The sequence below is a fragment of the Trematomus bernacchii genome, unplaced genomic scaffold (genome assembly GCF_902827165.1).
Source record: "Trematomus bernacchii unplaced genomic scaffold, fTreBer1.1, whole genome shotgun sequence".
In the NCBI taxonomy this organism is placed as follows: domain Eukaryota; kingdom Metazoa; phylum Chordata; class Actinopteri; order Perciformes; family Nototheniidae; genus Trematomus; species Trematomus bernacchii.
The window spans coordinates 19,135,828-19,150,146 of NW_022987564.1; the positions used below are offsets into that span (position 1 = coordinate 19,135,828).

General features: G+C 38.2%; 1 protein-coding gene across 2 annotated transcripts; it reads left to right on the top strand.

The window, feature by feature from the left end:
* Window positions 1-395: 395 nt before the first annotated feature.
* On the top strand, window positions 396-13,957 carry LOC117478299 (T-cell differentiation antigen CD6-like). Of its 2 annotated transcripts, XM_034125292.1 has the most exons (13): window positions 396-523; window positions 1,862-1,930; window positions 3,148-3,429; window positions 4,029-4,343; window positions 7,097-7,408; window positions 7,798-7,863; window positions 8,020-8,157; window positions 8,827-8,943; window positions 9,139-9,261; window positions 9,689-9,760; window positions 10,575-10,733; window positions 13,032-13,081; window positions 13,163-13,957. In XM_034125292.1, exons 1-13 carry the CDS (start codon window positions 472-474, stop codon window positions 13,241-13,243), a joined length of 1,836 nt encoding a protein of 611 aa, XP_033981183.1. In that variant the 5' UTR covers window positions 396-471; the 3' UTR covers window positions 13,244-13,957. The 2 variants fall into 2 exon arrangements, with proteins under 2 accessions (XP_033981183.1, XP_033981184.1); XM_034125293.1 differs by lacking the exon at window positions 9,139-9,261.
* The last annotated feature ends 362 nt before the right edge of the window (window positions 13,958-14,319 follow it).

The window sequence follows — 14,319 nt, forward strand, 5'->3', positions numbered from 1 at the left end:
TATTATTCTGTTTTATTATCATTGTTCAATCTGGACTCAGTCGCGCAGTTCAGGCTAAATAGAATCCTACATACTACATATTAAATTATTTCTTACAAATACAATGTTAAATGCACCATAATCTCAACAGCATCAATTGAACAACAGTTAAATGAAATACATTACATAGAATTAGGAAATTACATTAACTCTTTCTATACGATAAAGTTCTCAAAGTGTCTAGTCTTAATGTAAAGAGAGCACTTATTATCAAAATACTCCTGATGTTATATGTCAGAATCATGTATGTGGGTTGAGTCCTGATATGAAGTGTGAGTGACAAAGCCACAGGCTTCACTTCCTATCATGATGCTCTGCGTTAAATGGGAAGTTCTGTCACTCAGATAGAGAGGGAACAAGAGCGGAAGCCTCACTCAGTGCCAACTGTTTGTCTGGAGACAATAGAGCTGTTTCCCCCTTTCTGACAACAACATGAAGCTGCTGAAATGCATTTTAATCATCCAACTGAGCTGTCTTTGTCTAGGTAATGTATACATTTTTATACAGTTATAGACTATTAGTGCAAAACATTATTCACAAACTGAGTTATGGAGTTTTCTTTTTAACCAAGGAGACAATAATAGATTTATATTTAGGCAATATAAAGTGATGTATTCAACAACATTTTTTTCGAATGTGCGAATACCAACAGCACATAAGGTATGTTATTACATTTAAATTAAATTACGAACAAATGACAGATGTTGAAAGCAAAATCATAGCAGCTGGCATTGTCTTCTTTCGTTTTTTCTGCTGCTCTATCCTAAAAGAAAGAAAACTAGTTGAAAACTAATGCCGTTATATTGTGAAGTTTGCTATTTATTTTTCAATGTATTTTAGAGGAAATACAGTAGCCTTTTCATGCATTTTTAGTCCAATCATATCTGCTCTTTTTTTAAGTTTACAAGTGAATATTTTTATTCGAAGATTCCCTTAAAGAAAATGCCCTTAAAAGTAATTGCACTATTTCTATTCTATTCTATTTTATCTGTATTTACTTGCACTATTTTATCTGTTTTATTGTGTTGCACTGTTGGAGGAGCCTGTGACCTAAGATTTTCATTGACATAACTACACTGTAGCTATTTACGAATGACAATAAAAGCCTTGAATCTTGAAAATCTTGAATCTTGATGGTGTAGCAGTTAAAAGTTATCAAAGAAATAATAAAAAAAAATCATAACAATCTAGAGTTTGGAAGGAAAGTGGGTAAAGCCCATGTTTCATATAAATGTATGATTTTTTCGAAATGATGTTTGTGTACAATTTTATTTGGCTAACCCTTATTTCCAACACCGATCTTTAAGCACAACCCAGGAGCATGCCTTTCCACTACACAAATTACCTATGTCTACGACGAAAACACTTTTGAATAATTGTACTCCTTAAGATGAATTTACAGCAAGTGGAAACATAAAATGTTGATGTAGGAGAAGATGATTGTGGTGTGAAAGTTAAAACATAAAAGATTACACATGGCAGATAATCGATCATATTTTTACATTTCATTTAGCTGACGCTTTTATCCAAAGCGACTTACAATTACCAATTACAGGGACATTCTCCCTGGAGTAACTAAGGGCTAAGTGCCTTACTCAAGGGCACATAGTGGTGGTGTTCCAGGCGGGACCACCACTACCCCTATTGAGAGAGTTTATCCATATTGCACTTTGTCTGAATGCTGAGATACAAAAGTAATTTGGTCAGGTTGTTAAAAAAGTGAGTTTGATGTGGTGTGTGGGTGAGAGGCCAATATGAACTAGCGCTGACATTTTTACAGACAATGAAAGTAATGCCTCTTTTTTTATTTCCCTTTCAACAGGCCCAACTGATTGTCAGGTGAGAGCAGAGGGAAACTATTCAGGAGCGGTAATACAAGAGGAATTCAACAGTAAGTTTAATATTTATCTGCACTGCAAATTTGTTATTAAGAAACATATTTGTTCTCTTCCTTTTCCCACACACACAAACACACATTTATACCACTGTTGTTTACAAAACCTTCGCTCGAAAATCAGGATTAACACTAAATGCAGAGCGTATGAATATTCTCGCTCTTAATGTCACAGGATGTGGGGTGACCTGCTTGTGAAACGCATCTATCTGTAGTTTGCAGGTGCAAATCAAACAGTGAGAAAGTGTGCATTCTCCCACACACTCTGCAAACCCCCTTTTATTTCTGTCCTAATCTGCACCCTCATCATGCAGTTCTGTCCCTAAAACGAAATGCCACATGCGCTGCATTTAGAAAAAATTCACCAAACATGCACAGGGTTTACTAAAAGCTCTGCATAAACGAAACGCTGCAAACACGTTGTAACCTGACATGGTATTGCATTTTAGTTAAGGAAAGTATATCAAATGATATATTTGAGCTTCTTTGGGTCAAAGATAAAGGGGGAAAGTCCTTATAGTGGCTCTTATTCATATCTTCTTTGATTTGAGGTTTACAAGTGCGTCATTTAAAAACCCCCAGATATGGTAGCGTAGGTTAAGAACATTTAAAAAGATAACACAGAATTATATGACAGTAGCTCAGGAAATGATCAAATTATGCTTTAAATAAATATTTAGCAGCAGGAGTTAGTGTGTTAGTTAGTTAGCTAGTTAGTTAATAAGTAAGAGTATATTTAAATGTATTCAAAAGCAAATTGTATATATCGGATAAAAGAGGGCTAGGTGGAAGATTACGCCTGGCAGATAACTTTTTAATGATGTGCTCACCTTTCATCCTTCACCCACAATGCTCTGATCCACTTGCAAAAATATAAACATTTGTTTCCTAGTTCTGTTTCTACTCACTAGAGACCCACTCAGATATTCTATTCAATCTATTAATCTGCTGTTAAAATACTCCCAAACAAAGCCCCGCTTCCTCCTGGTTTAGTAACATTTTCTAGAAGCTACAGTGCCCAGCTGTTTCTGGGAAATAACTAAGCTTTTTAGAAGAAGAAACTTTATATTTGTGACATCATTTTGAAGGATACTTCAGTAGAACACAGACAGGGAAGGAATGACTAAAGTATAAGAAACTGACCAGAGTAAGAGAACAAGAAATGGTTGCTCTCACTTTGACTAATTTGTGCTTCTGTGTCTGCGGCCCCTCAGGTGACCCTTACATTCACAGACTCTCTGGTAACTGCAGCTTCACACTGAGGATGGGTGGAAACAGGAGCAGTGATGTGGTGGCTTTACCAGCAGACTCTTTGGATGAGCTGGCTGAACAGATGTGTAAGGATCTGGACTGTGGCAGCATCTTTCAAGTGAATAAAACCAGCTCCCCTCCCAATGCCACCTGCTTCCACGACTGTTTGTACCAAGATGGTCTTTTGCAAAACTGTTCACAGAGTGAGGGAGGTAACTGCTCTGTGCTCGCTGAAGCTGTCTGTGGTGAGGTTTTTATTTTTCTTGCACTGATAATATAAAAAATATGTAAATACATTTCCTGCTTTTACTTTCATTTTCAAAAACACTATTGCTGCATTTGCTTTAGAATTCTGGGCCTACCTTATAAAAATCTTTAGTCCACTATGTTTCCACTTTCATTCTTTTTTTGAATTCTTTTGAATTTTTTTAAGAAAACAAAATAAATACTTATTATTATGCAATGTGCAATTCTTCCGAAATAACTTTGATTTTTGGTATACACTAACCCTATATTTTGACTACTGTTTGAGTTTTTGCGTAGTATTGTTTTACTAAAGTACAATAAGTAAATAACTACTTCCTTACATGATATGACATGATGTCCCTACACATAACACTTTCAATTCTTTAAATAATATATATACATTTATTTTTTTACCAGCAACTAGTCTAGAAACCAGATCGAGGCCAGCCCTTGGTTATCAATTCAGTCAGAAATGTTATTCTAATGCATGAGCGTCTCTTTTCTATTGTTTAATAAATCTAATTATTATCAAAAACTGCCATAAAAGTATTTCCCAGGCTGTCTCTGCTCTTCATCATAAAACATTCATGTCTTCCAGGCCGCCGGGCTGTGCGGCTGGCCGGGGGCTCAGGTCGCTGTGCAGGGCGGGTGGAGCTGTGGAGAAATGGAGAGTGGGGCACCGTGTGTGACGACCAGTGGGACCTGCGGGATGCCGACGTGGTGTGTGCTCAGCTCGGCTGCGGATACGCTCTCAGTGTGACGGGACAGGGCGGCTCCTTCCCCCCGGGCAGAGGACCCGTCCACCGGGACGAGCTGAACTGCACCGGCCGAGAGGAGAGCCTGTGGGACTGTCCGGCCTCACAGGAAGAGTCGGACTGCGGACACAAAGAGGACGCTGGGGTCGTATGCTCAGGTCCACTTCAATAATTGTTCAAACTTACACAAAACTGAAACGTATCTATAAGCGTTAAAACAATTTATCTCACAATTCGCTTACAGTACATCATGGAGGGGTTGAAAACTCCAGTTAGTGATAAGTTAAAAAGTGGTCAATGGTTGGATATGTATATATTTTGTAACTACCTTTCTATGGCATATTTGTTAGTTTTGTAAAAGTGAAAAAAGTACAACAAAGCCAATAGGCGCGTTCACACCGGAGTACTTTTCACCGTACTTTTCGCGTTTAGTTCTGTTAGTACACCTTATGTCGCGTTCACACCAAAAAGAGCACTTCATCTCGGGAACTTTTACCCCCATTTTTAGTGCCTGCTGAGAGATGGTACTTTCCTGGGGGAAAAAAGTGCCCCAGTTCTGATTGGCTGGGCGAATTGCAAACCACGCCCCGTAAAACTCTGAAATGTTTTGTAGAGCCGCCATTTTATTATCCTCGCATTAGCATTATTAGCATTATTAGCATTAGCATTCGCCCAGCGCACAAACGCAGAGAGACTAACTTATGGCAACACAAAATAAAACATGGGAGCGGTGGAGATGAGGAGGTGTCGGCGTTCTGGCGATTTACTCGGAAGGCTTCAGTAGAAGCTGCTGGGAGTCCCAGCAGCTTCTACTGAAGCCAGTCCCCAACTCCGGGGACTTCCGGCCGGGGACTTCGGGTGGCAGTATACGCCGTGAAGTTGTTTGCGTCCTGCCAGTAAACCCAAAGCAGAAGAAGACGAAGTGACGTCAGCGGCTCATTTGCGTAATCTTCCCTCAGGGAATTTATTCCGGTGTGAACGCGATCTGTACTAAGTGCCCTGGGGTAATAAGTGCCGGGGCACTGAGTGCCGGCACTGAGTACGGCAAAGTACTTGGTGTGAACGCGGCTAATAGAGTGGCGAAGTCCCTCCCCTTCCGGTGGACCTCCATGGGACCTTATTTCGGAAAAAATATGTGTTGAAGTCAATGGAGAGAGAAAGATTATCTTTCGATCCCGTTTGAATTGTGCCACGAATTACACATATGATGTTTGTCAATTTAAAAAATCATTTCCATGTCAAAAAAGTCACAGTTTGCCGTAAAACTGTTGAAATATAAGACTATGAAAAATACGCAACTAGAAAGACTACAAATCCCAGAGTCGCGTAAGTGATGTCATTAACGTTACACATTACACTCGTGTTACTCACCGAAACCTTGTAAAGCCGCTCCCGCATGCTGGCTCTTACGGAACCGACTAACTCCCCTTGTGTGTATGTACAGCTCTCAACATGCCCAGACTTGTTGTGATTTTCACCTCTTTTAATACTTTTTGCCTCATTCTGAAAGAAAGAGGTGAAATGTGCCAACGTGACGGCCATCTTGGTGTTGGTGACGTGTGCGAGACCAGAGATGTAGTTCATTGAGCGTTTCACACAAAAAAATGTGTTACTTCACAGTTTTACGACACAATTTAATTTTTTTGACTTGCAAAATGATCTTTTAAATTGACAAACATCATATGTGTAATTCGTGGCACAATTCAAACGAAATCGAAAGATAATATTTCTCTCTCCATTGACTTCAATACATCATTTTTCCGAAATAAGGTCCCATGGAGCTCCCCCGGAAAGGGAGGGACTTCGCCTCTCTATACATGAGAGTAACACATGCGTCACTTCCGGGCAAAAATGGCGGCTCCGCCCACTTTTTGGGGAAAACAAAGCTGTCATTTGAATAGGGAACCGCAGTGACGCGTCCTAAAACCCGGAAGTAAACTTCTTCCGGTTCCTTCGACAAAAATGCAATGCAATTTCTCCATAGGATTTTGGAAAATAGCTTGAAATAAGGTCTGTGGTTGACACACATTTAAGAGACAGATCACGTTTTGTTCAGCCGGGTAATCTCCACATGTCTACCCTACTTTTATAATTTTCTAATCATAAATCTAATCGATAGATTTATGATCGATAGATTTATGATTCGAAAATTATAAAAGATGGGTAGACATGTGGAGATTATCCAACTAACGCGGTTTAAGGGATTTTTGCAGGTATTTGGTCATAAACCCAACTATTTTATAAGATAGGAACTTTATTAATCCCATACACACGTGATAATGAAAATGAAACCAGATAAAAACAAAACATATAAAAACAACAGCTATTTACATATATATACACCTTTTTTTGCGTACACAGATATGACATACACTTTTCACTTAATATGATCCATGACGGATAGTTCCACCCAAATCTAAAATACACACATGATGTGCAGCCCTGCACTAAAACATGTAAATACACATGAAACATTTTTGTAATTTAATTGTTTATAATATGGTGTATACAAAAATAATGTATAATCTTGATATGTTGATGGTGTTAAATGAAAAGCTAGTGGTGACTACAAACCAAATAAAATGTATTCTGCTAAAGGTAAGAATAAGTGGTGCTAAAAGAAAAGTTGAAGGATCACCAACGTCAGGAGAATGCTTTTTTAAGGGAAGATCTACAAAGTTGAGGGGCAATGTTTGTAATTAAATATTTTTTAAATATAACAAATCCGGAAAATACAGTCATTTATTTTGGTTACACAAAACATATTAAATGTACTGTTGATCATAATTACAACAAATACATCATATCAAGGATATGATTTTAGGGTCCTCAATAGTGAATTGAGTACCGAAATGTCCACTGAGAAAAATTAAATCAACATGGATTCACATTTTGTATTTTCTGTGTGCAGAGATGAGAGCAGTCCGTCTGACTGGAGGTCAGGACCGCTGCTCTGGTAAAGTGGAGATCCACCGTAATGGCAGCTGGGGAACGCTGTGTGATAACTGCTGGAATAAAGACATGTCCTCCATGGTGTGCGCCATGCTTCAGTGTGGCACTGAGCCAGAGAAATTCACCCAGTTTGTTCCTCCTCTCGCCCACAACAACGGGACACTGTGGTTCTATTCATGCAAAAACGTGCAGAATATGTGGCAGTGCAGCGAGTACGTCAACAAAACACACCTGTGCATTTCCTCAAAAGCCTCTGGCGTCATCTGTAAGGGTGAGTGTTTGTTAATGTCCAACAACATCAGTATAAGATAGGTTTACATTGGTTTTGTAGAAAGAATCCAGACCTGAGTACATCATAATAACATCTTTATATAAAATGTACAAAACAGGACTCAAAAGCAGCTATAAACATTTATTTTATTCATTGACTAAAGATCATTTTACTTTGGATAATTATCAGAGAACTGTTTTCTAATCTTTACACAGCCTTAAAAATGTTTAAACATTTTGTTCCAATTCTGCGGTTCAATATTAACAGAATTAACCTCACGTAATTCTTGTAGAAATATACAAATAATTTAAAGCTCATTCTGCCTATGTAGATAAAACAGCTAAATGGTTGTTGTTGAAATAATAAAATTGGATCTTGTTGTCCTGCAGGTTCCCTGGGTTTTGCTGAAGCCACCACAGCAGCTGGGTCAACTGTAATGACCAATTGGACTACTGGTAAATATGGAGTTGTTTATCTCAGTTCAAAAACACATATATGTTTTAAAAGTCACAGGATGGTGCTCAAACAAACACTGAACATTATTTTTCTTCATTAAACAATCAGAATGTATGCTCATTTAAACTTTCTTTTCTTTCTGTACATCCCAAAAGGTGTGACCTCAGTCAGTCTTACAGAAGGCTTCTCCTTCCCGTCTCCAGAGCTGCTCAGCACCATGGCTCTGGCTCTCCTGCTCCTCGTGGTGCTCATTACCAACTCAGTGCTGTGCTGCCATTACAGGAGGAGACACGGTGGGTCCTCCTCACTCAGACACAGCCATCCAGATTCAATTTGTGATTGTAGTACCTTAAATCTAAAAAATAAGATGTTTCAGGAGTTTTTAACTAAATCACTAAATGTTTATTATTGTGGCTTTGGTTTCTGATATCTGGCGTTCTTTATAAGATTAAAATGAATGAAAAACAGGTTTGCAAACTTTTTGGAAAATTCTCCTGATATTATGTTTTTGTGACAAACGTTTTTGCCTTCATTGCCTTCTTTAGGACGGAAGTGGAGAATATATATTTTTTAATTCAATTAGTAATTTCTTTAAATTGATAACAACATTATAATATAATACTATAATTAGTAAACAGTAAACAGTATAGTATGGTTTTATAGTTTTCAACCATATTTGCTCATGTTGTCAAATATGGGAGAGGAATATAATTCCTAATCATTTTTCTTTGGAAGAAATGCATCATTATTCCATATCCAGTATTATGTCTGAAAGGATCATTTATCTCAACAGACTACATATTAACACATTCTCCATTTTACATGTCATGAAAAGATCAAATATACTCCCATCTTTCCATTAAACTGATACCTCTAACTATTAGACAGTAGACTCTTCCGACAGTCATACACAAAGCACGAGTTAAATAATTCTCTTTATAATTTGGTAATTGTGTCCACAGCGTTCTTGCTCCAGCAGACACGCAGCAACCCCCGAATCCCCTCTGAACATCATAACAACAGCTACCAGGACTCCGTCGACCTCGTCAAGGTCACTCCCAACCCACTGCAGAACAAAGGTAAATAGATATACTGATAAATAGATTAAACCTAGATGTGTAAGCAGAATAGAATAACCTGCAATTTAATACAATTTTGTATTTTATTTCTTTATACCTGACTAATATATGTTTATATACATACACCGTGTTGAGATAGTCGCATAAAATCATCTCATTGTGTCTTTTTTCATTTGTTATGTTTGTCCCCAAAAGTCCCCTCCAATCCCAGGTATCTGTGGACCCAGCATAGTAGTGTTGACAGCTCGTCAGTAGATACAGACTATGAGCAGTATGAGCAAAGCAATGACCCGTCTGTCCCTTTATCCACCTTTCGGAGTGAGCTGCGTTCTTTTATTAACATTTACATTTGTAATTATTCCTCTCTGTTTCTCAGGCTTTGCCTCCTAGGATGGTTTCTTGCTGTGTTGCTGCATTTTGCGGTTGAAGCTGCTTTGCCCTGTCTGTCTGTCTGTCTGTCTGTCTGTCTGTCTGTCTGTCTGTCTGTCTGTCTGCTTGCAGGAGTGTCAGGGTGAATGGCAGTGGTGTCAGTGCAGTGCAATGTGCCGATGGATGACACATTAGCCCGTGTTTATTCACGTCAGAGCTCTTTCTGTTAAGCAGTCCCTCCTGTAGTCTACAGCCAAAAGCAAGAGTCTATAAATAAAAAAAAGAACAGGATGTGTGGTCTTTGCAGACCAATGCTGTTTGCAGCGAATGTTTGCAGCGATGGTTTTCAATTAACGCACTCTCATTTTGTTTGCAGATTCTCAGAGGTTCAGAACAGAAGTGAACCCTTTCATGAGGCCTGCAGGTCTCCACAGCCTCTCTGAGGAAGGTGAGTCACTGTCACGTTTGCAAAGATGACACAGAAACAAAGAAGTTTCACTTTGCAGATCTCAAATATACGAAAATATTTCCACTGTATACTTTTGGTATCATCAGAGGATGGCTCAAGCATGAAAACATAAAATCAAGGAAATATTTTAAGTTATAAAGGCTTATTTTGGTTTTCATAATAAAATAAATAAAGAACATACACAAAACAAAAACAAAAAAGGTCATAGAAAATACAGTCGTACTCATCATACAATATGTGCAGTTGGATTAAAACAAGTATATTATTTTTTTCAAATAAAAAGTAGCTGTTTCCAAAACACATACTGAAAGGATTCAGCTCCAAAAGCCACATTATGTTTCACAGAATTTTCCGATATGTTCATCATTATATCGTTTTTTGTACTTTTCCGGTTTATAGTATGCTAAAAGTCAATATTTCTGTGCTGAGGAAGTTAACCATTTATTCAAATGACTGCTGCTACATACTGAAACCTTTTAGCAATGTTCAACAAAATAATACAATAAAATACTTCAAATAATAATTACTTATTTTGTACACACTCTCAATGAGCCTGAAGCATCATGGTAATGAATGTACAATAGCATAGCGACACACTAAACCTTCTTGGTCCAAACATTACAACAAATTATTAACATTATTTAATTATTATTATATTATTTAAAAATATATATAAAAAGCATATTTATAGCTGTTAATTATTCTCTCGGTTATTCTATAATAAGTTATCCTTATTATTCCTTGTCTTCAATGTTATTGTCCTGATTTAATTCCCCGGCCCCTGAACCCTCAGAAGAAGTGATGGGAACGTTTTCCGGCTGTATCGGCGACGCAGACGCTCCGTACGCCAGAGTGTCGAAGATGATCTCAGTGGACTCGTTTGATACGTCCAGCACCTCCTCAGGGGAGTGCTACGAGAACACCAGCAACAACTACGTCACCTTGCCCCCCGGTCAGTCCTATTCATTCACCTGCTTCCTTTCAAATAGTCCCTTTTTTTCTTAAGCTTCCTCTAAAGAAAAATGTTAATCATGAGAGGGAATTAACTATAGTATTCCTTTAAGATTTAAATGATTATCCCCCCTCTTTTAGTCAGGTTTAGTAATTATTGGTGAAATGAGCACTGTCATTATAGAGGTGGTCAACAGGGATTTTGTCTAAATTCCAATGGTTAAAGGCAGTAAGATGAATTCAGTGATTTATTTTGAATAGTCGAAATTGAATTAGCACAGGTAGGTAAGCAAGCTTTGCAACTATGAGGAAAATTGTGGCAATAGAAACCAGGTGGGTGATTGGTTGACGGGGACGGAGACCACTTACTCATTAAGTGCGCAAAATAAGATAGACATTTCATATTTTCAAACAGATTTAACAACTTAAGGTTACACTATATTCTTATGTTTTTACTAGGGCTGTCAGTCGATTAAAATATTTAATCGCGATTAATCGCATGATTGTCCATAGTTAATCGCGATTAATCGCACATTTTTTATCTGTTCTAAATGTACCTTAGACCAGAGGGATATTTTTCAAGTTTTTAATACTCTTATCAACATATGAGTGGACAACTATGCTTTATATGTTTGTTTAATATCATTTGAACAATGACAAATATTCTCATGAATATTAAACACAACAACCTCTGAACATTACAAATATTCGCCTCATTTCAACCTAGAACCTCTCTCATACAATAATACAATACTGTGTGTGTGTGTGTGTGTGTGTGTGTGTGTGTGTGTGTGTGTGTGTGTGTGTTGGAGCTATGTGCAGCTCAAGGCATATATGCCTGTGTGTATGAGCTGTGTTGCGCGCACTATCCGTGCTGAGTGTGCTGTCTGGCTACCTGCATAAAGTCAAGTGCTCGGCGCAGTTGTCGGCGAAATGTCGCTCCTCTGTTTTCATTGAAACAGCTCCTTATATCCGTTAGCTCAGCTAGCTAGCACCAGATGCTAACAACAACACGTAAGGTGTGCTTCGCTCGCGCCACACATACACACACCCTCCCGGTCCTCCCGATGGCCAGTCCGGGCCTGCCGGTGAGCGTGGAAGTGTGGTCTGCCACAAGCGGGCAGCAGGAGCGGGGCTGTCAGCATCAGCTTGTAGATGGTATTTTACACTCGATGCGCTCTGAAACTACGGCGGCCGAGGACAAAAAATACACATGCGTTAATCGCGTTAAAATAATTAGTGGCGTTAATTTTTTTTTGCGTTAACGCGTTATTAACGCGTTAACTTGACAGCCCTAGTTTTTACTTATGATCATATATAACCCTGTCTAGTCTAGAAACGGTATACATGTGCCTTTTATTGTCACGTTTGGTCTATTTACAGGGACTGTTGCAAAAACCAACCAGCTCATAAACATCAGATTAAAAAACGTACATTTTAATATGTTTTAATATTTTGTACTAAACCATGGTTTCAACAAGTTACAACAGTTCCTTTTTTTGCTGGAGTTTGTCCCAAAACTTGCTGCTGTATTTACACCGACACCTTAAAGGAGCCGCTTTCATCTGAGAGTGAGACCACAGACATGTAGGGGTCAGTTTGGAACTGGGCCAGGGAGAGAAAGGATCTCATCAGGGGTGGAGGAGGAAGGAACAGGTGAGTGGCTGAGGACATCTGGTGGACAAATGGAAAAGCGCTACAGAGGGGTCTTGTTATTGGTCACTGAAGATGGGATATACTACTGGAAATAAATGTGACCTTCATATCATTTTGAAATATTGGGAAAGGATATTGCAGCTCTTTTTTATTCAAGACAAATAATACTATCGCTGGAGAGGGTTTAGCTTTTTTCTACTACAAGATTCATTTACACTTTTTGTACTGTAACTTAACTAAATCTGGGGGTGTTTTTTTTATCATAGAGGCAATAAAAACAAAGTCATTAAAGTCATCTAATCGGAGATACAGGGTCCCGCGATTCAATAAAGTCAGACTGAAGCACTCCTTTGTGCTCCAGTCAATCCTCTCAGTAAACACAGAGCTGATCCCAGATCAAATGCACGCTAAAGGCTCTGAGCATGTTTTCTCTCAGTGATTGTGATGTTATGTTAAATGTATTTTTTTGTCATGTATTCTGTCTTGATATTTGTCCATGTTGATGTTGCAAATGGAGCTGCTGTGATGCAAATCAAATTTCAGACTTGATCTGACCATTAAAGTATTATCGTCTCGTATAAAGTCTAAAGCCAAGCTGAAACTGCCTCACATGTTGTATCACCTGTGCTGTTACACATTGCAGAACCAGAGCCGGGTCAGTCGTCTGGTGTCAGCGAAACCTGCAGAGATCAGGTGAATGTTACCGGATGTTACACATGTGGAGAAACTAAGATCTACAACATGTGCTGATCTTTTTTATTGTCTGATCATTAGATGATGAAGGAGACAGCCCCATCTACTCTACAAAACCTCTCATCTGATGATGACTACGATGACATCGACACCTTGGAGTAACCGGAGGAGGTTACATCTACTGAAACCGAGTGGGACTGAAGCTGCACACTGCACTGAAAATAACATGTACTTTAAGACCAAACACCTGTTTAAACTGAGAAATGCCAAGGAGATGTATAGTTATAAAGAAGTCTATACATTGAGGTTAAAACCTGGATATACTTGATTAAAACAGGGGAATCTAGGGTACATATTTTAGCAGCATTTAAATGTCTCTGTTATGTGCAGTAGTTAACATTGAAAAGCCTTTGATTAAAGAGGAAAATGTGGCGTCAGCATATAAAAATGTTCTTTTCTACCACATTCTGACCCAGATTTCATGACCAATTGTTGACCTGTTGTGAACCACTATAATAAGTTCAATGTACTTACCGTGATTAACTCCCTGTAAGTAATCCATCATTATGAACATGGTGTTGCCTTTTTAGCCTGTTGTCAGAACAAACTGTTTGAAAAGACTTTAATTGTTCTTTTCATGATGCTCAGACGTCCATTGAGATTTGGCTCTGAAAGCATCACCCTCATGCATTCCTGATCAAAAAGAAAACCAGGGGACAAATGAGAGGAATGTGGATGTTTTGAAAAGGCCACCGGAAATTAAAAACATTGTTCATAGACCGAGAGGGTGGGTATCATTTGAGAGGAAATCTACATTTTAAACAACTCAAGGTCAGAACAACTCTGAGAAGTATGAGTATAACAATCTGTGGGGTGATTTTATGGAATGGTTTGGAGCAGGAGTTAAAACAAAGCACAAGCATAATTCAGTTTAAAAGGATGTACAGAAACACTTTTTTGGAAAACTATGAGAATGAAGAGAGGTGATTGAAGATGAGAAATTATTGTATATGTATGTATAAATATAAATGTAAGTAGGAATAACTTGCACAATGACTTAAAGGACAATCATTGATCAAGTAAGGGGTGGGAATTAATAAGCATTTGCTTCCTCCTACTCCCTTTCGGACACATATGATTTTTCTTTTTTTTTTTATTATTATTATTAATATGAAGATTTTTTTTGTTGAATATATAAATATTATCGTGAATGTGGATAAATACTGTATTTTAACAAT

Coding starts and splice junctions, on each gene's coding strand:
- LOC117478299 (XM_034125292.1), top strand. CDS start 472: ATGAAGCTGCTGAAATGCATTTTAATCATCCAACTGAGCTGTCTTTGT. Junction 7,409..7,797: donor CTCTGGCGTCATCTGTAAGG/GTGAGTGTTTGT, acceptor GTTGTCCTGCAG/GTTCCCTGGGTTTTGCTGAA. Junction 10,734..13,031: donor CTACGTCACCTTGCCCCCCG/GTCAGTCCTATT, acceptor TACACATTGCAG/AACCAGAGCCGGGTCAGTCG.